General features: G+C 43.9%; 1 protein-coding gene across 1 annotated transcript in view; it reads right to left on the bottom strand.

Moving 5' to 3' along the window:
• The window catches only part of LOC144753937 (E3 ubiquitin-protein ligase TRIM39-like), a 251,227-nt gene that overhangs the window by 92,291 nt on the left and 132,048 nt on the right, over nt 1–26,888 (bottom strand). Inside the window, exon 5 of the mRNA XM_078641466.1 lies at nt 51–163. Coding sequence (XP_078497592.1) covers nt 51–163 — 113 coding nt within the window. The remainder of the gene's footprint in view (nt 1–50; nt 164–26,888) is intronic.

Raw genomic sequence — 26,888 nt, 5'->3', positions numbered from 1 at the left:
TTTACTGGACATTTTTTATGATAACACTAATGACAAGTGCAGTTTCTCACCCAATGATTGGAGTATCTTTATTGGCAGGTCCACTTCCTCCTTCTCGTCTATCTTCTCTTCTTTCTCTTTAACGATACCATAAGCCATATGCTGTGCCTTCATATTTTCATACCTAGAATAGTGACAAGAGGGGATGTTATCACATTGTCTTTTACTCCAAAGGTACAGGTAGTTGTGGAGTCCTGGACTGTATCACATAAATTGAGAGGAAGTAAAATACTGGTGGAGGAAACATCCACTCTGAAAGCAAGGAGGAATGGAATACCAAGGTACAAACAAAAAATTAAGCCTACACACTGAGATACCTGAGGAATAAGAGACTTCACAAGGTAAAGATCAGAACTGAACTGCTATTATTAGATAAGGACTATAAGACCTCTGAGTGTAAAGGATCAGACAAGAGAGCACCTTTATTTAGCAAAATAAACAGAGGAATTTCCTAAAGGAAGTGTTTGACTGCAAGTCTATGCAATCAAATAAATAAAGGATGTGCACCTCAACAATAAGAATGGGAGAAAGAACATATACATTGAGGAACATCAAACACTCAATTCAAGTTTACATCTCAAAATACATGAATGGTTTAAATAGTGGTCGGGTACTAAGGAGCGAGATTGAGAACAATCTGCAGACAATGCACTCAGACCTGGGAAAGAAATTTCAGAGAATTAATGCGGGATGAGTATGCGGTGGGGGCTGCAATTGGATGTGGAATCGAAAATGGAAGCAGTTGAAATAACCCACAACAGAAAGGAAGAGGTACTTCGACAGATAGAGGTTAAGCTTGAGCTGGCATTGATGACTGACAGATTGGAGAACCGCACTACAAAGGAAAACCTACAAGAGTGCAAAGGGTGGGACAATGCGGATTGCATCATGACCAAAGGCCAAGGGATATAGTTGTGAAGTTTCATTATGTACAGTGAAAGAAGAGGTCTTCTTGGATTCAAAGAAAAGAAATTGCAGTCCAGTGGAGTCATGTCTGATTTTTCAAGATATGTATCAGGTCACATTGCAGCAGCACAGAGATCTTTGCCCCATCACTGATAAATTGAAACAAGGAAGCTATCGGCTTCAGGAATGTGAAAGAAAGCTCTCTTATCTTGAAAGCTGATGACCCATGACGAGACAGGAAAGCCATATGGGGCCTCTGCTCATGAGCCTTGCAGAAACTCACATGGCGGCTGCGCGCGTGCACGCACGCATGACCGCCAGCTTGAGGCACTCTGGTAGCACTTTGGAAATCCCCTTACTAAATTTCTCGCAGAGCAGCGCATGCGCTGACTCAGCAAGACCTAAAAAGACAACATCAGGTAGAGATGGACATATCAATTTCTTTTGGCTTTTGAATTCAATTGCAAAGTGCTGCAGGTTTCGGACAGAACAGAAGCGGCAAACATCTTGGGGTTGGAAATGGAAGTGAGTGAGGATGCCCCCTCAAAATCAGTGCAGACTATCAGCGCTTGGAAAAAGCGAAAATAAGTCAAGCTGATATCACTTGCTGAAGCCACATAATGGAAAAGATCATGGTGAGAAGACACAGAAGAAAAACAGTTAAGAGTTCTGTGAGACTTGTTGAAGATGATGAGGCACAACGAACAGAGGGTAACAGGTAAGGAGAGGGAAATCTAAGACTGATATATGATACCAGAGTGGAGAAGATATAGGTACTGCTGCTCAACCAAGGGAAGGTATCTGACAACAAAGACATGACCAAATAGGTGGGCAAGGGGAGAAGACAATGGGAGACATTTGGATATTACAGGGAGATTTAGATAAAAGCATATTTGGCTAAATTAAATGACAGAAAAGAGAGCAAAGGTAGTTGAGCTGCGAAGGGGTGGGGGGGGGAGGGGGTTGCGAACCACCCCAGGAATCAACATCAGGACCTGAGGCTTAATACACACCGCGCTATACTAAAAGGCGGTAGGGATACATGCAAAAGAGACAAAGAGAAACACTGTGAGAACTAGAATTGTGTGTGGGTAGGCAGTCAATTGTCGTAGTAAAGATAGGTTACGAGGAGACACAGTTATGGGCACAAACAGTACTAGTGAGGGTAGAATCGCTTAATGTCAATGACCTAGTGAAAAGAACAGTATGGTTTGGAATTATGTATGAAAGCCCCTCAGCTAGACATTAGATTTGAAACACACTTAAGGAAAAAAAGGATCAACACGGAATAAAACACAGCACACACCCTAATACAAACTATTCAGGAGTGAGGTCCACACACAATAGTGTAAGCTATATTCACAGAACAAGACATCCAATTCATATAAGAAGATGGGCAAATACTTAATCCTAAAGAGTACGCTATATGGCAGGACCCATACAGTTGCTACAATTCACACTTAACTTTATGCAGGACATATTTTCGAGAGAATTTCTAGACATAACCAAATTTTCAGAAGGAGACATTATTGTAGCTGGGGATTTGAATGAAGTCTGGGACCCCCAGAGGGACAGCTGCATGTGAGTGCTGTCTCTAAAACATGTAAAAAGGAGCTAAGGGAACTATGGATGAAGGACATTTGGATTAAATGTGGATGAAGAGGACTATACATAGTACTCACATGTGCACCACACATTTGTACACTGATTAAGTACTAATTATCCCCGGTAACCAACGCGGCTGATATGGGGATGATATCAGTTTCAGATCATGCTCCTAATTTACATAGGTATACATGTGGACATACAAATCAAATATAAGAGATCCACTTTTTTAGGCACGACTGGGGCAACAGGAGGAAGGATGAATGGGACTTGTTTAAAGCTGTTATATAGCATAAATGCACTGCCTTTTCATCTCATCTACGAAAACCTCACACTATAAGCCCAAAAACTAGAGAAAAAACAGCAGGAGGCAGAAACTCAACATGGGGCACACCCTTCAATACATTTATGCCAGAAAGCTTTGGAATTTCTAGATCAATTAAGGGTTGAGTACACTAAGAAGGAGGAACCCACTCTTCTGTAGATTAAACAAGAAGCCTATGTCACAAGGGTTAAAACAGAGATTTCAAAGGCAAAAAGAGAGGGATTATATTAGAGAAATTACAGAGGCAGCCGAGTTGCCAGTTCTGAATAATAAATTGAAAAACTGAAAGAATTCCTTATATTCTACCCCTCCTTAAAAACACGCATTTGCTCCAGAATGTGAGCAATGCTGTCATAGACAATAAGATAGAGAAAAAGCTCGAGCCAATGAACTTTAGTTTGGGGAACTGCTTACTTGAAAGGAGAATTTTTTATTTAGGCTTAAATACCGTAGTGGAAGCACTTTTTATTAAATTGAATACGAACTGTCATGCAAAATTGTAGTGGTGATTTTAAATGTTATGAGCAATTTAAAAAAATTGGAATTTAAATGAAATTTTAAACACTTGCAACACAAAGTAGTGATTTTGGGAAGTAATCTTGACCTTCCTCTATTTTGGTTTAAACCGCTTGACAGCGGTTCAAACCAAAATAGAGTCATCAAAGTGAGCGATCTACATGTTTTTGCAGGATTAATGAAGGAGGGCTACAAAAACGGAATGGTGGCACGACCGTGCAGGTAACAATAAAATAGAGACAAAGCTCAAGCCAGTGAACTTTTGCTTGAGGAACTGCTAACTTAAAAAGAGACTTCACTGATTTTAGCCACCAATGAATTAAGGATGCAAGTTGACAGTGGTTGAACGGCGGTACTGATCCTGCTTGCATGTCTGAGAGGCACACCGCTTAAATGGATTGAATCCTATCTCTCAGGAAGACTGTAAGCAATAACTCTTTCCAGATTCATATCTGAATACAAAGAAATCGAACATGGGATGCCCCAAGGCTCTGTCCGGAGCCCAATTTTGTTCAATGTGTATCTAAGACCACTGTTAACCATAATTAAATCTTTTGGGATATTGTTTGTAAATTATGCAGACGATACACAATTAATAATATTGATAGAGCGGGGATTCAATAAAAGAAAAAGAAAAAGAAAACCACTTGTATGGAGTACTCCTGTAATACGTACTAATTTTAAGTAGAAAATAGAATTAAAATGCAGCTACACACCACACATGGGGAATTTGCTTAACGATATGCATGGATTAATCATCACAATGCGTAAATAATCAAGTCTCTAATAATATTGCATGTATATGTAGTAAAAAGGCATGGCATGTGTTGCCTTTTCATAATTATTAATGCCACTTTTTGTTTATGCTATGCTAGGATAACTGTTAACCTGGACTAGAGTTAAGGTGGGTGGTTAACAGTGAAGATTTCAGTGCCACATTATTAATAAATGTGTGCTTTCTATTCTTTTAGTAAATGGACGAGTCTCCATTTTGAGTTGTTAGCCAAACTGTGACGGGTGAAACTTGCAGCGCGCATGAACCACGTGACTGTGTGGCTGAAAACGCTGAACAAGCTGAAAGAGCATGACCCGGTGAAGGACATGACGCTTAACGTGCAGCCAACTCCAGTGAACTCCTTGTGAAAATCCACAGTAGATGAATGTATTAAAATTTGTCCTTAGGTCGATACTTTCACCTCATGAGAGAATAGGGATGTATAGTGAATATGTCTGACAATGGGGTCAGTCAAAGAAGTATGACTTAATGATAGGGTGATCATCCGCCTCGCTTTTTGACCAATCCTGTAGCTTGAAAGGGTGATTTTAGCAATTTTAGTGGGATGGAATCAGTATGGTAAGGGTATAAAGAATAGGTGATTTAGGGGCGGGGTTAGAAGCGCGGGCGGCAGATGCGGCTGCTGCATTAGGCGTGAGGAGAGAAAGGGTGCGATGCTGATTGTCGGGTTGCAGAGAGGCCTAGCTGTTCCAGTCCTATCTTTATCCTGATCTTAGAGTCTTTGATCCCTGACTCTTTGTCTGGGGGTTCCCTGCCGCTACATAGACCTGGGTGGTGGTTTTCCTCGCTCTTATTCTTTGGGTTCATATTTTCAATATTTCGTAGTTATAATCCATGTTTTTTTGTCTCTTTCTCTATCTTTCCCAAATCGAGATTTCATTATGCTCGTCTGATGTCTCCTCATCTATCCCCTCATGCAACTTATGTTATCTTGAGATTGATTATTTGTTAACAGTTTAGAGTGTATTTTCTCTCATGAGGTAATTTTAAAGACTAGTTTTGAGTTAGATAAATTTAACAAATTGCAAACAATGTCTTTGATTATTTGTATCCGTTTATTATTTGAGTAACTGTTGCCTTCAATTTTTCAAATAGTTGAAATTTGAACAAGAAGGTTTATTGTGTAGAATATGAACTGTCCAAAATTTCAACTCTTGAATATGAAGTGGTAAGAAATTCGTAACCTTGACAACAGCGCCACAGGGACTAGGGTGTATGTGTATGGGCCAAAGTAAATGAAATAATGGAGTGTTCTTCCCTGTCCAAATTATTGGGTCCGCGCTGGATCACTTTCTTGGTAGCAGGTTTAATTATTCATTAATTAGGTAATGGTTATTGAATATTCACTATATGTATTAACGTAAAGAGTTAGTGTTTTCGTTTATATGTTGTCCAGAAGTACAGGTACAATAGGTGCTTGAGGAATCCCGGGAAGGAATTGGAAGAGTGTGATAAGGAAATCACACTGAAAAAAATACTTTGTCTGTTGTGATAATACTGAAAAGCTAGGTAGGGCTGTCGTTATTATGTTTCGGGAAATTTCTATGTGAAAGATGAAAGTTTGTAATATTGAAGGGTTACCGTCTTTGAAACTTTGGTAAGGGAAGCCGAGAACAGTAACAGGAGAACCCTCTTTGTACGTCAAAAGGCCCTCTTGTGATACCTCGGTGCGATCTTGAGAGGAGTAGATAGGTTATTCCGGAGCTTGACAAAGAAGTAAGATTACGCTGGTCATTATTTTTGCATGCAGTGTAAGAAAATCTCTTTGAAAAGTGAAGATTATCTCTTTATTTAGTGGAATAGAAGAAGCATCATTGTCAGTTTATGTTGTTGCTAACAGACATTATTGATAAAGAAAATGTTAGAAAAATATTGCTGTGAACCTTTGTAAAGGGAGGGTCAGTAGCAGGAGTGATACTGACGTCATGAGGTGCCGCCCTGGTATTGGAGAAAACAGCGGGTGTGTATCAGATTGTAAAGGGAGGGTCAGAAGTAGGAGTAATACTGACATCACAAAGCGCTGCGCTGGCATTTGTCAGACAGCGGGGGAGTGGAGTGTTGATTGGGCGATTAGTGTGAGACGCGCTGACTTTGGATGAGACTTGAAATACTTAGTTTATTGAGATTGGTTAGTTGGTTTGAGACGCGCTGGGATAGGATAAAAGTTGAAGACTGGGAAAAGGAAAATACGGACAGGATTTGGTATTTTGATTTAGTAATAAGTCACTAATAGAATAGTCTGAAGATGGGTTTGTGGAAGAAACTAAAGAATCTTTTTAATAAGGACAGGCTGATTGTGACAAGGGAGGGAATTCCTATTCCGCCCCTGAAAACGCCCGCATCTTATATGATGATGGAGCGATGATATCATGCGTGTGTATGGTTAGAAAACTTGATGAAATATAAAAAGGATGATGTTAGCCTTTCCTGAGTTTGGTACGTTTAACGTAAGGATCCTACAAAATTTGAGAGACAAAATGAATTCCTTGGAGCCAATTCCTAGACTCATACAGTATGAAGGATTGGAAGAGTGGGAACCAGAAGCATTTGAGAGAGAGAGAAGGATAGAGGCGGTAGAAGGAATAAGAGATTTTTCACAGGTTACCCACTGAGAGGCGAGAGGTTCAGATGGAGAAAAGCTATAGTTATCGCAGGTTTATACCCAGTCCTGACAGTAGAGTCAAATAGGAGTTCAATGTAAGGAAAAACAGTAAAATCTAGAGGCGTCTAGAGAAGGTTTAGATGAAAGCGATGATGAGTTATTAGAAGATTGATGATAAAAAGACCTCCTTATGAAGAAAGTTCAGGGGGCTGCCTCCAAGTGCTCCGGAAACAGTAAATGTAACCCCATTAACTCCGCAAGTCACTGATTTAGCTAAACAAATAAGAGAGAATTAAGTTAGTCTGTTAAATAAGGCTGGAATAGAACAAGAGTAACAAGGAGAGAGGTAGGGAGAGTACACTGACACTCTTGTTCCCCGGTCAGTAATCAATAATCTAAAGAAGAGTGTCTATGGAGGCTAAGCCGTCCTAGGGAGCACAAAAAACAACCACACTGGGATGTTGAAGAAAGCCCTCACTCACCACCTAGTGATGACATGCTTCATCATCGGGCCCCACCAAAGAGACTGAGTGTCTCTTTGGTGTGCTGAAACGCCAGGATTACTGTGGAGCGGGATGGTGAGTATAGGGCGTGTTGAGTGCAAATGTGACCTAGTGAGTGGTGGGGGTATTAAAATGGTCAGTAGTGTATCTGAGGTAATAATTTTATTAAATGATCACTAAAGACACAAGATGTTAAAATATGTGAGGAAACAGTCCACTTTAATTGAGTGGTGGATTCCTAAAGGGTAGTCGACATGTTTCTTGCCATCGAAACGGTGTTAATTTACCCGGCAATTCATCAGGACTGTGTGTGGTAAACCCTGGCGGTATGGGCACTCTAAGGCCCACCCTTACCTAGGGACGTGAGTGTGAAAATTAAATAAAAGTGAAAAGTGCAAAAAAATTAGGAATGATTGAACTATTCCTAATTACTCCTGGTTTAGGAGGCTTCTACTTATCGTTTCTGCACCTGGAAAATAAAAGGACAGAGACATACAGGTAGGACAGAACAAACACTTAGAATTTCTCCTGGTTGTTACTGGTTGTTATTGTAAATATCGTGCTCCAAAGGTGAATATCATTCTAGCTGTGGTAGAATAGCGCTATGGTTAACACCACCTATTAGCCCAGGGTTCAGATGAGCTATGAGAGGTGCGGTGTCCTATTCGTGGTACAGACTAGTTGTGACTAAGGAATAAAAAGGTGAAAATCTTCAAAGAAGATCGTCAACTCAGCGATCAATATAAAAGTAATAGAAAGATCGCAATCAAGTTAAAATGTCTCACTTTATAGGTGTTGAGAATGAACACCATGGGTCTCAGGAGGGGGTGGAAGCGTATTCGGCACACCCTGTCGAATGGCAGATCAAAGGAAAAAGGAGAAAAAGGCGTAAAAACAATGCAAAACCCCTTTGTAAAACGGAGTGAGATCGGTACTTAGCTTGGTACTATAAGCAGGTTCCAACTTACGCCCTTGACGCTCAGCACCCGCAGTCTACCTACGTCGCCCTCGAACCGGACCCCGACGATAATGAAACGGGCTCGGTTCATTGTTTATAAGCAAAGTTGCGAGGCGGTGATTGCTTCCGGGTGGGCGTGGGCTCGTGACCAGGCACGTCGTCAGACTCGCGCTACCAATCGGAGCGCTCTGGAGGCAATGACGATCAGTCACGAGGGATGTTGGTTGCTTAGTAACCTGGGTAAACATTCTGCGCACTAAACGCGGAAGTGTTGGTTGGGACTGGCGCAGTGAAAGCGCATTACAAATTGGAGCATTCGGGGAATGACGATTGGTCACAGAGAATGTTGGTTGCTTAGTAAGGTATATAGTATTAACACGGTAGTGTTTTAACAAGTAAAAGCCGCATCTCAGCTATTAGTGCTATTTGTGGGTATCTATTGATAGATGGAAAAAGGAGATTATGGGATCACAACTTTTATTGCTTTTAATGGATATCTATTGGTAGATGGTAGACAGAAGATTCCAAAAATGGGGAAGTTGCCATACGGTTGTGGTGGTAAGGGGTAATTAGCCATAGGTAAACACCCGGATACCGCCAGTCTCCTGTCAGGGGCTTACATTGTAAAGAGCCTGTAGTTTACTCAGAGTATGTAAGTCCTAAGTTTGCCATGGTAGACCCTAGATGTTTGTTTGAGACAAAAATGGGTAAATAAAAATTCTTAAAAGAGCCAGAAATGTGCTCAATAAGAAAAGCTCTCACAGCTCTGCGCTGCTAAGTATGAGTAACAAGGAGAGAGGTAGGGAGAGTACACTGACACTCTTGTTCCCCGGTCAGTAATCAATAATCAAAAGAAGAGTGTCTATGGAGGCTAAGCCGTCCTAGGGAGCACAAAAAACAACCACACTGGGATGTTGAAGAAGGCCCTCACTCACAACCTAGTGATGACATGCTTCATCATCGGGCCCCACCAAAGAGACCGAGTGTCTCTTTGGTGTGCTGCAACGCCAGGATTACTGCGGAGCGGGATGGTGAGTATAGGGCGTGTTGAGTGCAAATGTGACCTAGTGAGTGGTGGGGGTATTAAAATGGTCAGTAGTGTATCTGAGGTAATAATTTTATTAAATGATCACTAAAGACACAAGATGTTAAAATATGTGAGGAAACAGTCCACTTTAATTGAGTGGTGGATTCCTAAAGGGTAGTCGACATGTTTCTTGCCATCGAAACGGTGTTAATTTACCCGGCAATTCATCAGGACTGTGTGTGGTAAACCCTGGCGGTATGGGCACTCTAAGGCCCACCCTTACCTAGGGACGTGAGTGTGAAAATTAAATAAAAGTGAAAAGTGCAAAAAAATTAGGAATGATTGAACTATTCCTAATTACTCCTGATTTAGGAGGCTTCTACTTATCGTTTCTGCACCTGGAAAATAAAAGGACAGAGGCATACAGGTAGGACAGAACAAACACTTAGAATTTCTCCTGGTTGTTACTGGTTGTTATTGTAAATATCGTGCTCCAAAGGTGAATATCATTCTAGCTGTGGTAGAATAGCGCTATGGTTAACACCACCTATTAGCCCAGGGTTCAGATGAGCTATGAGAGGTGCGGTGTCCTATTCGTGGTACAAACTAGTTGTGACTAAGGAATAAAAAGGTGAAAATCTTCAAAGAAGATCGTCAACTCAGCGATCAATATAAAAGTAATAGAAAGATCGCAATCAAGTTAAAATGTCTCACTTTATAGGTGTTGAGAATGAACACCATGGGTCTCAGGAGGGGGGTGGAAGCGTATTCGGCACACCCTGTCGAATGGCAGATCAAAGGAAAAAGGAGAAAAAGGCGTAAAAACAATGCAAAACCGCTTTGTTAAACGGAGTGAGATCGGTACTTAGCTTGGTACTATAAGCAGGTTCCAACTTACGCCCTTGACGCTCAGCACCCGCAGTCTACCTACGTCGCCCTCGAACCGGACCCCGACGATAATGAAACGGGCTCGGTTCATTGTTTATAAGCAAAGTTGCGAGGCGGTGATTGCTTCCGGGTGGGCGTGGGCTCGTGACCAGGCACGTCGTCAGACTCGCGCTACCAATCGGAGCGCTCTGGAGGCAATGATGATCAGTCACGAGGGATGTTGGTTGCTTAGTAACCTGGGTAAACATTCTGCGCACTAAACGCGGAAGTGTTGGTTGGGACTGGCGCGGTGAAAGCGCATTACAAATTGGAGCATTCGGGGAATGATGATTGGTCACAGAGAATGTTGGTTGCTTAGTAAGGTATATAGTATTAACACGGTAGTGTTTTACCAAGTAAAAGCCGCATCTCAGCTATTAGTGCTATTTGTGGGTATCTATTGATAGATGGAAAAAGGAGATTATGGGATCACAACTTTTATTGCTTTTAATGGATATCTATTGGTAGATGGTAGACAGAAGATTCCAAAAATGGGGAAGTTGCCATACGGTTGTGGTGGTAAGGGGTAATTAGCCAAAGGTAAACACCCGGATACCGCCAGTCTCCTGTCAGGGGCTTACATTGTAAAGAGCCTGTAGTTTACTCAGAGTATGTAAGTCCTAAGTTTGCCATAGTAGACCCTAGATGTTTGTTTGAGACAAAAATGGGTAAATAAAAATTCTTAAAAGAGCCAGAAATGCGCTCAATAAGAAAAGCTCTCACAGCTCTGCGCTGCTAAGTATGAGTAACAAGGAGAGAGGTAGGGAGAGTACACTGACACTCTTGTTCCCCGGTCAGTAATCAATAATCAAAAGAAGAGTGTCTATGGAGGCTAAGCCGTCCTAGGGAGCACAAAAAACAACCACACTGGGATGTTGAAGAAGGCCCTCACTCACCACCTAGTGATGACATGCTTCATCATCGGGCCCCACCAAAGAGACCAAGTGTCTCTTTGGTGTGCTGCAACGCCAGGATTACTGCGGAGCGGGATGGTGAGTATAGGGCGTGTTGAGTGCAAATGTGACCTAGTGAGTGGTGGGGGTATTAAAATGGTCAGTAGTGTATCTGAGGTAATCATTTTATTAAATGATCACTAAAGACACAAGATGTTAAAATATGTGAGGAAACAGTCCACTTTAATTGAGTGGTGGATTCCTAAAGGGTAGTTGACATGTTTCTTGCCATCGAAACGGTGTTAATTTACCCGGCAATTCATCAGGACTGTGTGTGGTAAACCCTGGCGGTATGGGCACTCTAAGGCCCACCCTTACCTAGGGACGTGAGTGTGAAAATTAAATAAAAGTGAAAAGTGCAAAAAAATTAGGAATGATTGAACTATTCCTAATTACTCCTGGTTTAGGAGGCTTCTACTTATCGTTTCTGCACCTGGAAAATAAAAGGACAGAGACATACAGGTAGGACAGAACAAACACTTAGAATTTCTCCTGGTTGTTACTGGTTGTTATTGTAAATATCGTGCTCCAAAGGTGAATATCATTCTAGCTGTGGTAGAATAGCGCTATGGTTAACACCACCTATTAGCCCAGGGTTCAGATGAGCTATGAGAGGTGCGGTGTCCTATTCGTGGTACAGACTAGTTGTGACTAAGGAATAAAAAGGTGAAAATCTTCAAAGAAGATCGTCAACTCAGCGATCAATATAAAAGTAATAGAAAGATCGCAATCAAGTTAAAATGTCTCACTTTATAGGTGTTGAGAATGAACACCATGGGTCTCAGGAGGGGGGTGGAAGCGTATTCGGCACACCCTGTCGAATGGCAGATCAAAGGAAAAAGGAGAAAAAGGCGTAAAAACAATGCAAAACCCCTTTGTAAAACGGAGTGAGATCGGTACTTAGCTTGGTACTATAAGCAGGTTCCAACTTACGCCCTTGACGCTCAGCACCCGCAGTCTACCTACGTCGCCCTCGAACCGGACCCCGACGATAATGAAACGGGCTCGGTTCATTGTTTATAAGCAAAGTTGCGAGGCGGTGATTGCTTCCGGGTGGGCGTGGGCTCACTAGGTGGTGAGTGAGGGCCTTCTTCAACATCCCAGTGTGGTTGTTTTTTGTGCTCCCTAGGACGGCTTAGCCTCCATAGACACTCTTCTTTTGATTATTGATTACTGACCGGGGAACAAGAGTGTCAGTGTACTCTCCCTACCGCTCTCCTTGTTACTCATACTTAGCAGCGCAGAGCTGTGAGAGCTTTTCTTATTGAGCGCATTTCTGGCTCTTGTAAGAATTTTTATTTACCCATTTTTGTCTCAAACAAACATCTAGGGTCTACCATGGCAAACTTAGGACTTACATACTCTGAGTAAACTACAGGCTCTTTACAATGTAAGCCCCTGACAGGAGACTGGCGGTATCCGGGTGTTTACCTATGGCTAATTACCCCTTACCACCACAACCGTATGGCAACTTCCCCATTTTTGGAATCTTCTGTCTACCATCTACCAATAGATATCCATTAAAAGCAATAAAAGTTGTGATCCCATAATCTCCTTTATCCATCTATCAATAGATACCCACAAATAGCACTAATAGCTGAGATGCGGCTTTTACTTGTTAAAACACTACCGTGTTAATACTATATACCTTACTAAGCAACCAACATTCTCTGTGACCAATCGTCATTCCCCGAATGCTCCAATTTGTAATGCGCTTTCACCGCGCCAGTCCCAACCAACACTTCCGCGGTTAGTGCGCAGAATGTTTACCCAGGTTACTAAGCAACCAACATCCCTCATGACTGATCGTCATTGCCTCCAGAGCGCTCCGATTGGTAGCGCGAGTCTGACGACGTGCCTGGTCACGAGCCCACGCCCACCCGGAAGCAATCACCGCCTCGCAACTTTGCTTATAAACAATGAACCGAGCCCGTTTCATTATCGTCGGGGTCCGGTTCGAGGGCGACGTAGGTAGACTGCGGGTGCTGAGCGTCAAGGGCGTAAGTTGGAACCTGCTTATAGTACCAAGCTAAGTACCGATCTCACTCCGTTTTACAAAGGGGTTTTGCATTGTTTTTACGCCTTTTTCCTTTGATCTGCCATTCGACAGGGTGTGCCGAATACGCTTCCACCCCCCTCCTGAGACCCATGGTGTTCATTCTCAACACCTATAAAGTGAGACATTTTACCTTGATTGCGATCTTTCTATTACTTTTATATTGATCGTTGAGTTGACGATCTTCTTTGAAGATTGTCACCTTTTTATTCCTTAGTCACAACTAGTCTGTACCACGAATAGGACACCGCACCTCTCATAGCTCATCTGAACCCTGGGCTAATAGGTGGTGTTAACCATAGCGCTATTCTACCACAGCTAGAATGATATTCACCTTTGGAGCACGATATTTACAATAACAACCAGTAACAACCAGGAGAATTTCTAAGTGTTTGTTCTGTCCTACCTGTATGTCTCTGTCCTTTTATTTTCCAGGTGCAGAAACGATAAGTAGAAGCCTCCTAAACCAGGAGTAATTAGGAATAGTTCAATCATTCCTAATTTTTTTGCACTTTTCACTTTTATTTAATTTTCACACTCACGTCCCTAGGTAAGGGTGGGCCTTAGAGTGCCCATACCGCCAGGGTTTACCACACACAGTCCTGATGAATTGCCGGGTAAATTAACACCGTTTCGATGGCAAGAAACATGTCGACTACCCTTTAGGAATCCACCACCCAATTAAAGTGGACTGTTTCCTCACATATTTTAACATCTTGTGTCTTTAGTGATCATTTAATAAAATTATTACCTCAGATACACTACTGACCATTTTAATACCCCCACCACTCACTAGGTCACATTTGCACTCAACACGCCCTATACTCACCATCCCGCTCCGCAGTAATCCTGGCGTTGCAGCACACCAAAGAGACACTCGGTCTCTTTGGTGGGGCCCGATGATGAAGCATGTCATCACTAGGTGGGGAGTGAGGGCTTTCTTCAACATCATAGTGTGGTTGTTTTTTGTGCTCCCTAGGACGGCTTAGCCTCCATAGACACTCTTCTTTTGATTATTGATTACTGACCGGGGAACAAGAGTGTCAGTGTACTCTCCCTACCTCTCTCCTTGTTACTCATACTTAGCAGCGCAGAGCTGTGAGAGCTTTTCTTATTGAGCGCATTTCTGGCTCTTTTAAGAATTTTTATTTACCCATTTTTGTCTCAAACAAACATCTAGGGTCTACCATGGCAAACTTAGGACTTACATACTCTGAGTAAACTACAGGCTCTTTACAATGTAAGCCCCTGACAGGAGACTGGCGGTATCCGGGTGTTTACCTATGGCTAATTACCCCTTACCACCACAACCGTATGGCAACTTCCCCATTTTTGGAATCTTCTGTCTACCATCTACCAATAGATATCCATTAAAAGCAATAAAAGTTGTGATCCCATAATCTCCTTTTTCCATCTATCAATAGATACCCACAAATAGCACTAATAGCTGAGATGCGGCTTTTACTTGTTAAAACACTACCGTGTTAATACTATATACCTTACTAAGCAACCAACATTCTCTGTGACCAATCGTCATTCCCCGAATGCTCCAATTTGTAATGCGCTTTCACCGCGCCAGTCCCAACCAACACTTCCGCGTTTAGTGCGCAGAATGTTTACCCAGGTTACTAAGCAACCAACATCCCTCGTGACTGATCGTCATTGCCTCCAGAGCGCTCCGATTGGTAGCGCGAGTCTGACGACGTGCCTGGTCACGAGCCCACGCCCACCCGGAAGCAATCACCGCCTCGCAACTTTGCTTATAAACAATGAACCGAGCCCGTTTCATTATCGTCGGGGTCCGGTTCGAGGGCGACGTAGGTAGACTGCGGGTGCTGAGCGTCAAGGGCGTAAGTTGGAACCTGCTTATAGTACCAAGCTAAGTACCGATCTCACTCCGTTTTACAAAGGGGTTTTGCATTGTTTTTACGCCTTTTTCTCCTTTTTCCTTTGATCTGCCATTCGACAGGGTGTGCCGAATACGCTTCCACCCCCCTCCTGAGACCCATGGTGTTCATTCTCAACACCTATAAAGTGAGACATTTTAACTTGATTGCGATCTTTCTATTACTTTTATATTGATCGCTGAGTTGACGATCTTCTTTGAAGATTTTCACCTTTTTATTCCTTAGTCACAACTAGTCTGTACCACGAATAGGACACCGCACCTCTCATAGCTCATCTGAACCCTGGGCTAATAGGTGGTGTTAACCATAGCGCTATTCTACCACAGCTAGAATGATATTCACCTTTGGAGCACGATATTTACAATAACAACCAGTAACAACCAGCAGAAATTCTAAGTGTTTGTTCTGTCCTACCTGTATGTCTCTGTCCTTTTATTTTCCAGGTGCAGAAACGACAAGTAGAAGCCTCCTAAACCAGGAGTAATTAGGAATAGTTCAATCATTCCTAATTTTTTTGCTCTTTTCACTTTTATTTAATTTTCACACTCACGTCCCTAGGTAAGGGTGGGCCTTAGAGTGCCCATACCGCCAGGGTTTACCACACACAGTCCTGATGAATTGCCGGGTAAATTAACACCGTTTCGATGGCAAGAAACATGTCGACTACCCTTTAGGAATCCACCACTCAATTAAAGTGGACTGTTTCCTCACATATTTTAACATCTTGTGTCTTTAGTGATCATTTAATAAAATTATTACCTCAGATACACTACTGACCATTTTAATACCCCCACCACTCACTAGGTCACATTTGCACTCAACACGCCCTATACTCACCATCCCGCTCCGCAGTAATCCTGGCGTTGCAGCACACCAAAGAGACACTCGGTCTCTTTGGTGGGGCCCGATGATGAAGCATGTCATCACTAGGTGGGGAGTGAGGGCTTTCTTCAACATCCCAGTGTGGTTGTTTTTTGTGCTCCCTAGGACGGCTTAGCCTCCATAGACACTTTTCTTTTGATTATTGATTACTGACCGGGGAACAAGAGTGTCAGTGTACTCTCCCTACCTCTCTCCTTGTTACTCATACTTAGCAGCGCAGAGCTGTGAGAGCTTTTCTTATTGAGCGCATTCCTGGCTCTTTTAAGAATTTTTATTTACCCATTTTTGTCTCAAACAAACATCTAGGGTCTACCATGGCAAACTTAGGACTTACATACTGAGTAAACTACAGGCTCACTACAATGTAAGCCCCTGACAGGAGACTGGCGGTATCCGGGTGTTTACCTATGGCTAATTACCCCTTACCACCACAACCGTATGGCAACTTCCCCATTTTTGGAATCTTCTGTCTACCATCTACCAATAGATATCCATTAAAAGCAATAAAAGTTGTGATCCCATAATCTCCTTTTTCCATCTATCAATAGATACCCACAAATAGCACTAATAGCTGAGATGCGGCTTTTACTTGTTAAAACACTACCGTGTTAATACTATATACCTTACTAAGCAACCAACATTCTCTGTGACCAATCGTCATTCCCCGAATGCTCCAATTTGTAATGCGCTTTCACCGCGCCAGTCCCAACCAACACTTCCGCGTTTAGTGCGCAGAATGTTTACCCAGGTTACTAAGCAACCAACATCCCTCGTGACTGATCGTCATTGCCTCCAGAGCGCTCCGATTGGTAGCGCGAGTCTGACGACGTGCCTGGTCACGAGCCCACGCCCACCCGGAAGCAATAACCGCCTCGCAACTTTGCTTATAAACAATGAACCGAGCCCGTTTCATTATCGTCGGGGTCCGGTTCGAGGGCGACGTAGGTAGACTGCGGGTGCTGAGCGTCAAGGGCGTAAGTTGGAACCTGCTTATAGTACCAAGCTAAGTACCGATCTCACTCCGTTTTACAAAGGGGTTTTGCATTGTTTTTACGCCTTTTTCTCCTTTTTCCTTTGATCTGCCATTCGACAGGGTGTGCCGAATACGCTTCCACCCCCCTCCTGAGACCCATGGTGTTCATTCTCAACACCTATAAAGTGAGACATTTTAACTTGATTGCGATCTTTCTATTACTTTTATATTGATCGCTGAGTTGACGAACTTCTTTGAAGATTTTCACCTTTTTATTCCTTAGTCACAACTAGTCTGTACCACGAATAGGACACCGCACCTCTCATAGCTCATCTGAACCCTGGGCTAATAGGTGGTGTTAACCATAGCGCTATTCTACCACAGCTAGAATGATATTCACCTTTGGAGCACGATATTTACAATAACAACCAGTAACAACCAGGAGAAATTCTAAGTGTTTGTTCTGTCCTACCTGTATGTCTCTGTCCTTTTATTTTCCAGGTGCAGAAACGATAAGTAGAAGCCTCCTAAACCAGGAGTAATTAGGAATAGTTCAATCATTCCTAATTTTTTTGCACTTTTCACTTTTATTTAATTTTCACACTCACGTCCCTAGGTAAGGGTGGGCCTTAGAGTGCCCATACCGCCAGGGTTTACCACACACAGTCCTGATGAATTGCCGGGTAAATTAACACCGTTTCGATGGCAAGAAACATGTTGACTACCCTTTAGGAATCCACCACTCAATTAAAGTGGACTGTTTCCTCACATATTTTAACATCTTGTGTCTTTAGTGATCATTTAATAAAATTATTACCTCAGATACACTACTGACCATTTTAATACCCCCACCACTCACTAGGTCACATTTGCACTCAACACGCCCTATACTCACCATCCCGCTCCGCAGTAATCCTGGCGTTGCAGCACACCAAAGAGACACTCGGTCTCTTTGGTGGGGCCCGATGATGAAGCATGTCATCACTAGGTGATGAGTGAGGCCCTTCTTCAACATCCCAGTGTGGTTGTTTTTTGTGCTCCCTAGGACGGCTTAGCCTCCATAGACACTCTTCTTTTGATTATTGGAATAGAACAAGTTCAGAAATTAAATCAATTACATTTTAATGCAGAAGGCCTGACAGTACCCGTGACTATTGGTCCTGGGATCCCACTAACTGGAGATAACTGAAGGGAGGGCGTGGCTAGCCAGCCATCATGGCGGACGCGAGTCCCTAACTCTCGGACTGATATCCCCCTTGAATCTGGCAAATTTATCCTGTAAGTGAGCCATCCACATTGGAAACAAGTGAGACCAGACAGCTAAGGAATCGCTAAAGCCAAAGAGCCCCGAATTGTGCCGCTTCGCCCCAGGGGACTGCGGCTGCTGCGGTGAGGAAAGCAGGGGCCTACAAGCTGTGAGGCCGCGCACGGGCAATCAATGGCGGGAGCAACAGCACAAACAAGCGCCACATGTGGGAACTGACCACCAGACCCCTGGCGAGTTGGACCCCCGACATGGTCTTGCTGCTGTGGAGAGTGGGTGACCGGTGTGCAGCAAACCGGGTCCTTGCGATGTGAGCCTGGGCCGCTGCGGAGACACTAAGTAGCCTGGTGGTCGTAAGGCCGGAATTGGTGCCGCCCTGCCCACGACCCCCACGCACCTTGGCATGCTCAACCTTGATGCCCCGATGACTAAACACACCAGAAATGGCATGAGCTAACATAATTACATGGAACATATGCGGCATGCACACACCCACGCCGCGCTATTCCATATTCGCTTACCTCCAAAGACACTCCGTTGGAAATGCCCTATTACAGGAAAAACACATGACACAGCCGGAACTGGACAGATTACGCAGGCGCTGGAAGGGACAGGTATATGGCACGGTATACTCAGCACATGCGAGGGACACACTAATCTGGGTGAGAGGCAGATACACCTTAGTGCGGGGGACACTTAACAGTCAATCAATATTGCTGGGCTCAATATATGCCTCGAATGTAGACTAGCTTTCATTGCTAACACATTTGTCATCAATACTGACCCCTTACGCTGGGCTCCCCTGGTTACTGGGCGGGCATTTTACCTCGATGCTCGATGTACACATAAACAGGTCCTTTCCCCCTCTCTGGAAGACGCCAGCTGTGTCAAATGCGCAGGCGCTTACGGACTGGCTCTCACACTTGACATTGCTAGATATGTGGCGTGTCCTTCACCCTAATGAACGTATTTATTCCTACTACTCTGCCTTACATGACCTACATGTATGCCTGGATAGGGTGGTGGGCTCCCAATCCCACTAGTTGAGAAATGAAGGGACAGTAAGTAATGCACTGGTGGAATGGGACGCCCACAATATAGCGGTTATAGGTCATTGCCTAGGGGCCACATGGAAAATACGTAAACAGCTAGCATTATCGCTCACTCTCCTAGAATCCCAGTTCCTCCAATATGAACATGAGGGAGAGGGCGGAGGCAGAAATTCGGGCCACCTGCAAAGCCTTCGAGCACAACACGCGGAAATCATGGAGCGATTGCGTTGACACAACTACATGGCTCACACAGCTCGCACACATGCTACAGCGGACAGGGCGGGACACCTGCTTGCCTGGCTGTTGAAGCAAGAGAGTAATCAGACCCCAATCGGAGCCATACACCGGAGGGGACCCTGGTGTATATACAGCGTGAGATCCACATGGTGATGACAGATCATTACACACAACTATACCAATCCAGGGGAGGCTGCTCAGGTCCTGATCTGGAGAGATTTCTAGAACCTGTCCAGCTGCCCACATCCTCAGAAACACACCAGGAGGCACTTAATAGTCCCCTCACCTTAGAGGAACTTGGGGAGGTGACTGGGTCCATGGCATCTGGAAAAACAGCGGCCGGACGACCTACCTGCCGAATATTACAAGGCTTACCGGGAGACTTTGGTGCAACGTCTACACACCCTTTACACCACAGCTCTGGAGGAAGGCACACTGCCCCCATCAATGTGTGAGGCCTACCTGGTGTCCTTGCTCAAACCAGACAGGGACCCCACAACCCTGGAATCTTATAGACCCCATGCGCTACTTAACGCGGATTATTAGATATTCGTTAAAGTGCTAGCAGAGCGATAGGCACTGGTGGTCACCGAATTGGTTCACGGCGATCAAAATGTATTTGTGCCCAAGCGTAGCAAAGGTTTTTCACGGTGGCTTCGGACGGTGTGCGGACATGGCCCAGAGCGGAATGCCTTGTATTAGACCTGGAGAAGGCCTTTGATTGCTTAGAATGGAGTTATCTAGCGGCAGTGCTGTCACGATATGAGCTGGGCCTGGGATTTCTTCAGATGCTTGACCTATTATACAAAAATCCCACAGTTCGGGTATGGTTGGGGCCATACATTTCTGACGCCATACCAATACGCAGAGGTACCAGGCAGGGGTGCCCGCTGTCACTCCTCCTGTTCACGTTGGCGATAGAGCCCCTAGCGACGGCATTGCGAGCAACGCTGGGAGATAAATACCCCTGGGTGATGCGGTGCACCAAGTGTCATTGTATGCAAACATACTTCTGGTCTACATGAGAGACATAGAAAATATGCCAGTCTACCTGACACACACACTGCGTGACTTCGCTGCCATCTCGGGACTCTGAGTAAACGCTAGCAGGTCCTGTATTTATGCATTCGGGGAGGGAAGCCAAGACCCGGGTTATACTCGAAATGTTACAAGGGTGCAATGGAGGGAAGACACCTTCCGATACCTGGGAATCCAGATATACCATCAACGGACAGACCTATTTGACGGCAACCTGGGAAAGGCCTTAACAGCCATCAAGTCACAGGTACACTTTTGGAACAAGCTCCAGCTAACGGTCACTGGCAGGGTAGCACTACTCAAGATGGTGATCCTTCCCCATCTCCTGTATTACTTTGCTAATCTACCTCTATATGTTCTGGGGTCCTTCTTTGCTATACTCACTAAACTACTCAGGGACTTCCTTTGGGGGAACGCTCGACACAGGATGGCACTATCAAAGTTGTACCTGCCTACCGACCAGGGGGTCTTGCTGCGCCTTGTTTTGAACACTACTATTTAGCTGGCTTGCAGATAGGGGTCGTGAAGACACTGCAACCAAACTAACTCCTCGCTCTCTGGAGCAAATAACCAATCTCTTTCATCCGGCCATCAAGGTCGCAACGCCGGCACCACTCCTCCTGGCGGTGGCGTACAAATGCTACCACCGTAGTCTTTATCTCACCAGAGCGCTAGTCCCCTATGCACCGGCCATACCATTGGAGAGTTCCCCTAGTGGGCCCAGGGTAATCTCATCTCTTGCACTCACGGAATGGAGTGAAGCCGACATACACACCCTGGGAGATCTGTATCAGGATGGCACACTTATACCATATGAATCCCTGGTTGAGGAAGTGGGACTGCTACTGGGGCAATTCCTGAGGCATCGCTCGCTGGTTACAACACTAACAGCTAGATGGGGGGGACATGACCACGGAGCCAAGCCAACACCTCACTATACAGTACCTCCACGTTATGGGTCGTGGCAGATACTTGGTTTGCTGGTTCGCAGCGTCACTCCGAACACATGCAGCGATAAGTCTCGATCCACTCCTCCGCAAATGGGAAGCAGATCTAGAGCGACAGCTGGAGGACAGGGAATGGGAAAAGATAATAAAGAGCCCAGTACGTATACCCAGAAACATGAGGTTCAGACAAATACAACTGTTCAGAGTCCACAGAGCCTATCTTACACCCGAGACGATCAATAGGTACTTCCACCGCATGGATGCAGTAGGTCCTCGTTGTGCACAACCAGGGGCTTAACTGATACACATGCTGTGGAGCGGTCACAGACTACATACATATTGGTGCGCAATCAGTGGGTTATTACACGCATGCACATGCCGCGCCATGCCCTTTGAATGGCCTGTTTACTTATTACACCATTTCCGTAGAACCCCGGCCACAAAAGTCACATCTCAGTTCCTTGACTTGGGATTGGTGGTTGCCAAGCGGCTTCTAACTAAGCGGTGGAAGGCACAGGATCCGCCACATATACAAGCATGGAGGTACTCGCTTTTAGCATGGGCCAAAGCAGAGGGAATCGCAATCCTGCAGGAAGAAAACTTGGGGCTGCGGAAGGAGCCCATAGCGGCCCAGTGGGAGGGACTGCTCCGGGCCTTACAGCAAATGGAGGAGGACAGCCCTGAGGGACAGCCTGAGAGTGAGGGATGCGAGCCTGCAGTGAGTGCCGGGTACCCCGCCAGTAGACAACCGTAATATCATGTGGACACACACATATACTACTTGACATCCAGTGTGGGCATAGCCGCAGCCAATGAGTGGTGACAACTGTCAAGCTGATGCCACAAAGTGGGACAATGAGGGTGAGGGATAATCACGCAAACATCGGTCAATGCTGCTGTTATTCGTTTTGGTTTTGTTAGTTCTTGCCTAGAACGTCTGTTCAATGCCCACGCTGAATGATCTGAAAGGACTCTGTACAACGTACAAATGGAACCATGCAATAATCGTATTGTTACCTTTACCCTTGGTGAAATGGCTTGATTGTTGGAGTTCAACTCATTCCTGAACCAACTATGTTATCGGTATGCATGTTATGTTTAATATCCACTCAACAGGAATGTCTCTCTAATATTGGTAGATGATTCAATGTATAGATGGCTCTCCACACTGTAAGTTGCCTTTCATGGAGATATAAAATCAAAGTCAATAAAAACAGATTTAAACAAAAAATTTGGGAGAACTGAAATTTACATAAAATACCTACCTTAGCAGTCCCAAGAAGTAGTGTTAGGAGTAACATAGTGAATAATGATAGCTAAAGTTGACAAACTAATATTTTGTTGGATCTACCGGTCGGAGATCTAATGACTGAAATCCCAAGGAGAAGTACTCAATTAGAACTGAGGAAATTAGGTCAAATATTAACTCCAATAGCTGGAAGTTCGACGGGTCCCTCCCGAGAAGAGCTCAGCAATTGGGTAAAGGAGTTAACTAAAACTGATGTACAGCCCAATTGTGTGAATGTGAGACAGTTAAAAGTAAATTTGGAAGAAATGATTATTGGAACAATAAGTCCAGTTAGATTGGGGACTTAGAATGATGAAGAGTTGTTGTTTTGTGCAATAGTATTATTTAGAGAGCAAAGAACTTCCATGAGAAACTGTCAGAAGTGGCGAGTGAATTTGCTGTCGAGATTGAAAAATCAAAAGTTTTACAGAAAACGTACCGCATAGCTTTTGCTGACAAAGATTTAGAGAGTTTAAATATATCAGGGAGGAGACTGCAGATAAAAGAATTGATGAATACCTTGAAGAAATGAGGAAAAATAGAAAAACGAAGAAGTAAATGGGTGAAAAAGAAGGAAGACGCTAATGGAAAGGGAACATCCATGTTTCCACTAAAGGAAACTGAACAGGCAGCAAGAGTTTGTCCCTTGAGAGACGTTCCAGGTGGAAGATACGACCCTGTACCTTGGACTAGACAAGATATATTGTCATTTACCAATGATTTTCCCAGATTACGAGAGAAACAGGTTGAGTGGTATAAGCAAGTGGACAGATTTGTGAAGGTTAGTATGAGAGGCTGTTACAGGTGTTTAAACAGTATAGTGGGTTTGAGAATACTGGAGATAAGGATATGGGACATTTTGTCTATAGATTTGTAAATGGATTAAGACCTGAAATCAGTGCCATGATACAACAGCATGTGCTGTGCTGGCAAAGCAAATTCATCAACGAGATTCTAAGATGTGCCAAATATTGCAGCGACGACATTGAATCTTGTCTTAAAAAGTTAAAGGAGAAAACGATATGGGCAAGTGAAATTGGGAGAACAACAACAAGAAACTAATAATGTTACACAAAAACAGGGTAAAGATGGACAGGCAAACAGTGACATTCGTGGGAAGTTTAAAATGAGTAAGGAAGAGGCTCAGAAGAAATATCCTTGTCATGCTTGCAGGAAGTTGGGACATTGGAAGAACGAGTGTAGATCTGTACAAAAGGGTAATGGAGTAAATCAAAATTTTAATCCACAGGTGCAGAATGATGTGACTAGGCAGCGTCAGGAACAGGTAGTTACACCCCAGGTACAGGTGCCACAACCGCCTATACCTCCCAATGTGAATACTCACATGCAGATGTGCAGTGCAAGTTCGGGATTTCAAGGAGAAGTGCAGTTTAGTAGGAATCCATAAGTTACACAGTATTTGGTGCGTTGCAGTGAGCGTGAGTTGTATATGACGCAGTGAGGGTGCTTGAGGGGGGAGGAAGAATGCGTACTTGGCGCATCTTTAGCGGTAGATCAATCAGGTCCATTTATTGATGGCAAAGTAGAAGGAAAATACATCACCTTTTTATTGGGCACTGGTGCTACCCGTTCCACTGTGAGAGCAGCAGAAATCCTAAACCTACCCCTCTCGGGAGAAACTATTCAAGTTGTAGGCATTGCAAACAAACATTAGAACTCCTGTCACAGCCCTGATAGAAGTTCACATTGGAAATTTTAAAGACATGCATCGGTTTGTGGTATGTGATACCAGTCTAGTAAATCTCGTGGGCAGAGACTTGTTGTGCAAGATGAATTGCACTATTTATTGTACACCGGATGGTGTTGCAATAATGACACCGGATGAGGATGTTGAATACAAAATAATGATGGCCCAACGAGAGTCAGAAGTAAGTGAATTATATTCACTACTGACAGAAGCAGATTCACCAGAAGAATTAAAAGGTACAGCGAGATCAGATGTGTGGGATTTCACAGGAAGAGAGATTGGATTAATGAGAAATGTGGACCCCATTCAGGGTGATATTGAAGGATGGAGCAGTGTATCCCAATACCCCACAATATAAAATGAGTCCAGAAGTAATTGCTGGAGTCACGCCTGTGATTGATCAGATGATTGAACAAGGAATTTTAAAAGAAATATTGAGCAGTCCTTGTAATTCGCCCATTATTGGTATCAAAAAGCCTAATGGAAAATATAGAATAGTACAGGATTTAGGAGGGGTGATTAAAATAGTTGTGCCATGTTGCCCGGTGGTACCAAACCCTGTAATTTTGTACCAAATTCCATGTGACGCTGAATGGTATACAGCTATTGACTTGTGCCAGGCATTCTTTTCTATTCTTTTGCATCCGGATAGCCAATATTTATTTGCTTTCCGGTTCGGCAACCGTGTTTTGGCATGGTGCCGAGTTCCCCAAGGGTATACTGAAAGTCTATCAATCTTTAATCAGATCTTGAAAAAATGTTTGGAAACTCTAAAACTGCCGGAAACTCTGTCCTGGTCCAATACATCGATGACGTATTGTTGGCATCAAAAACACGAGAGGCATGTGTAACAGACTCCATTGCTTTACTAAACCATTTAGCTGAAGGAGGACACAAGGTTTCATCATCAAAGTTACAGTACTGTAGACAGGAAGTTCAGTACTTAGGTCATAAGATTAAAAAGGGACTAAGGAAAGTGACCCCAGAGAGAATCAGTATAATCAAGAAAATGGATCCACCCCGAAATCAGAAGGAAGTGAGAATATTTTTGGGAATGGTTGGATATTGCAGACAGTGGATTTATGGCTTTTTGTTGATTGCAAAACCCCTGCAGAAGTTGATACAAAAGAATGTGAAAGATCCAATTGTATTGGATGAAGAGAGTATGGAGTCTTTCAATTGATTGCGAAACAGTCTTTGTCATGCGCCTGCTTTGGGAATGCCAGATTATTCTAAAGAGTTTGCATTGTACTGTTGTGAAAGAGATGGATGTGCGCTCGCGGTCCAAACTCAGAAATATGGAATGGCAAGACGTCCAGTAGCTTTCTTTCCCCCTACTTTGGACTTTGTGGCCGACGCATTACCGGGTTGTTTAAAAGCAGTAGCAGCCACTTGTGTGAGCTTGGAACAGAGTGAATCAATTGTGATGGGTTACCCAGTGAAGGTCTATGTGCCTCACTCTGTTGAGATACTTCTAGCTGGTACTCGGACTCAACATATGACAGAAAGTCGGCTGACTAAATACGAGAGTGATCCTAGGAGCTGAAAATGTGACAGTGGCAAGATGCACTACTGTGAACCCTGCCACATTATTACCAAATTTTAGATGTGAAGAGGTGAGAGAAGAGGCAGAACATGATTGTTTGGAAGTGACGGAGCTTTGCAGTAAGCCCCGTTCAGACATTGCAGATGAACCATTGGAAGAATCTGATTGTGAATTGTTTGTAGATGGATGATCATGTATGAGGAATGCAAAGGGTGAATTGTGTGCTGGTTATACTGTTTGTACCGTGACCGGAGCCCTGGAAGCCTCATGCCTATGAGGCATAAATTGTTGCCCAAGTTGCAGAGCTGGTCGCTCTCACCAGAGCTTGTAAATTGGCAAAAAGTCTAAAAGTAACGACAGTCAGTACGGCTTTGGAGTTGTACACTACTTTGGTCAGTTATGGATGCAAAGAGGATTTATGACCTCCTCCGGCTCACCAATTCGGAATGGGAAAACTGTAAAGGAATTATTGTAAGCTTTGCAGTTGACAAAAAGAATTGCAGTTGTAAAATGTGGTGCACATCAGTCTGGAGATGATAATGTAACCAGGGGTAACAGATGCACAAGTTACTTACCTTCGGTAACGATATATCTGTAAGAAACAGTAGTTAGTATTAGATTCCTTACCTTATGATATCCCGAGGCGTCAGACTGGATCCAGAAACTTTTGCGTAACAGTACCCTTGCGCGTCGGAAGGTGTCGTCTGCGGCTCCGCGCCCGTCGTCGTTGGCGCCGCGATGACTTCGCCGGAGTACTTAGACGCAGCCCTCGCGCGCTGACGTCAGTTCTTATACACAGCTTTTCCGCGCCAGAAACGCAGAGCCATGATAAA

Source organism: Lissotriton helveticus, chromosome 5_1, assembly GCF_964261635.1.
Source record: "Lissotriton helveticus chromosome 5_1, aLisHel1.1, whole genome shotgun sequence".
Classification (NCBI taxonomy): domain Eukaryota; kingdom Metazoa; phylum Chordata; class Amphibia; order Caudata; family Salamandridae; genus Lissotriton; species Lissotriton helveticus.
This window is presented reverse-complemented; position numbering and strand designations above follow the sequence as displayed.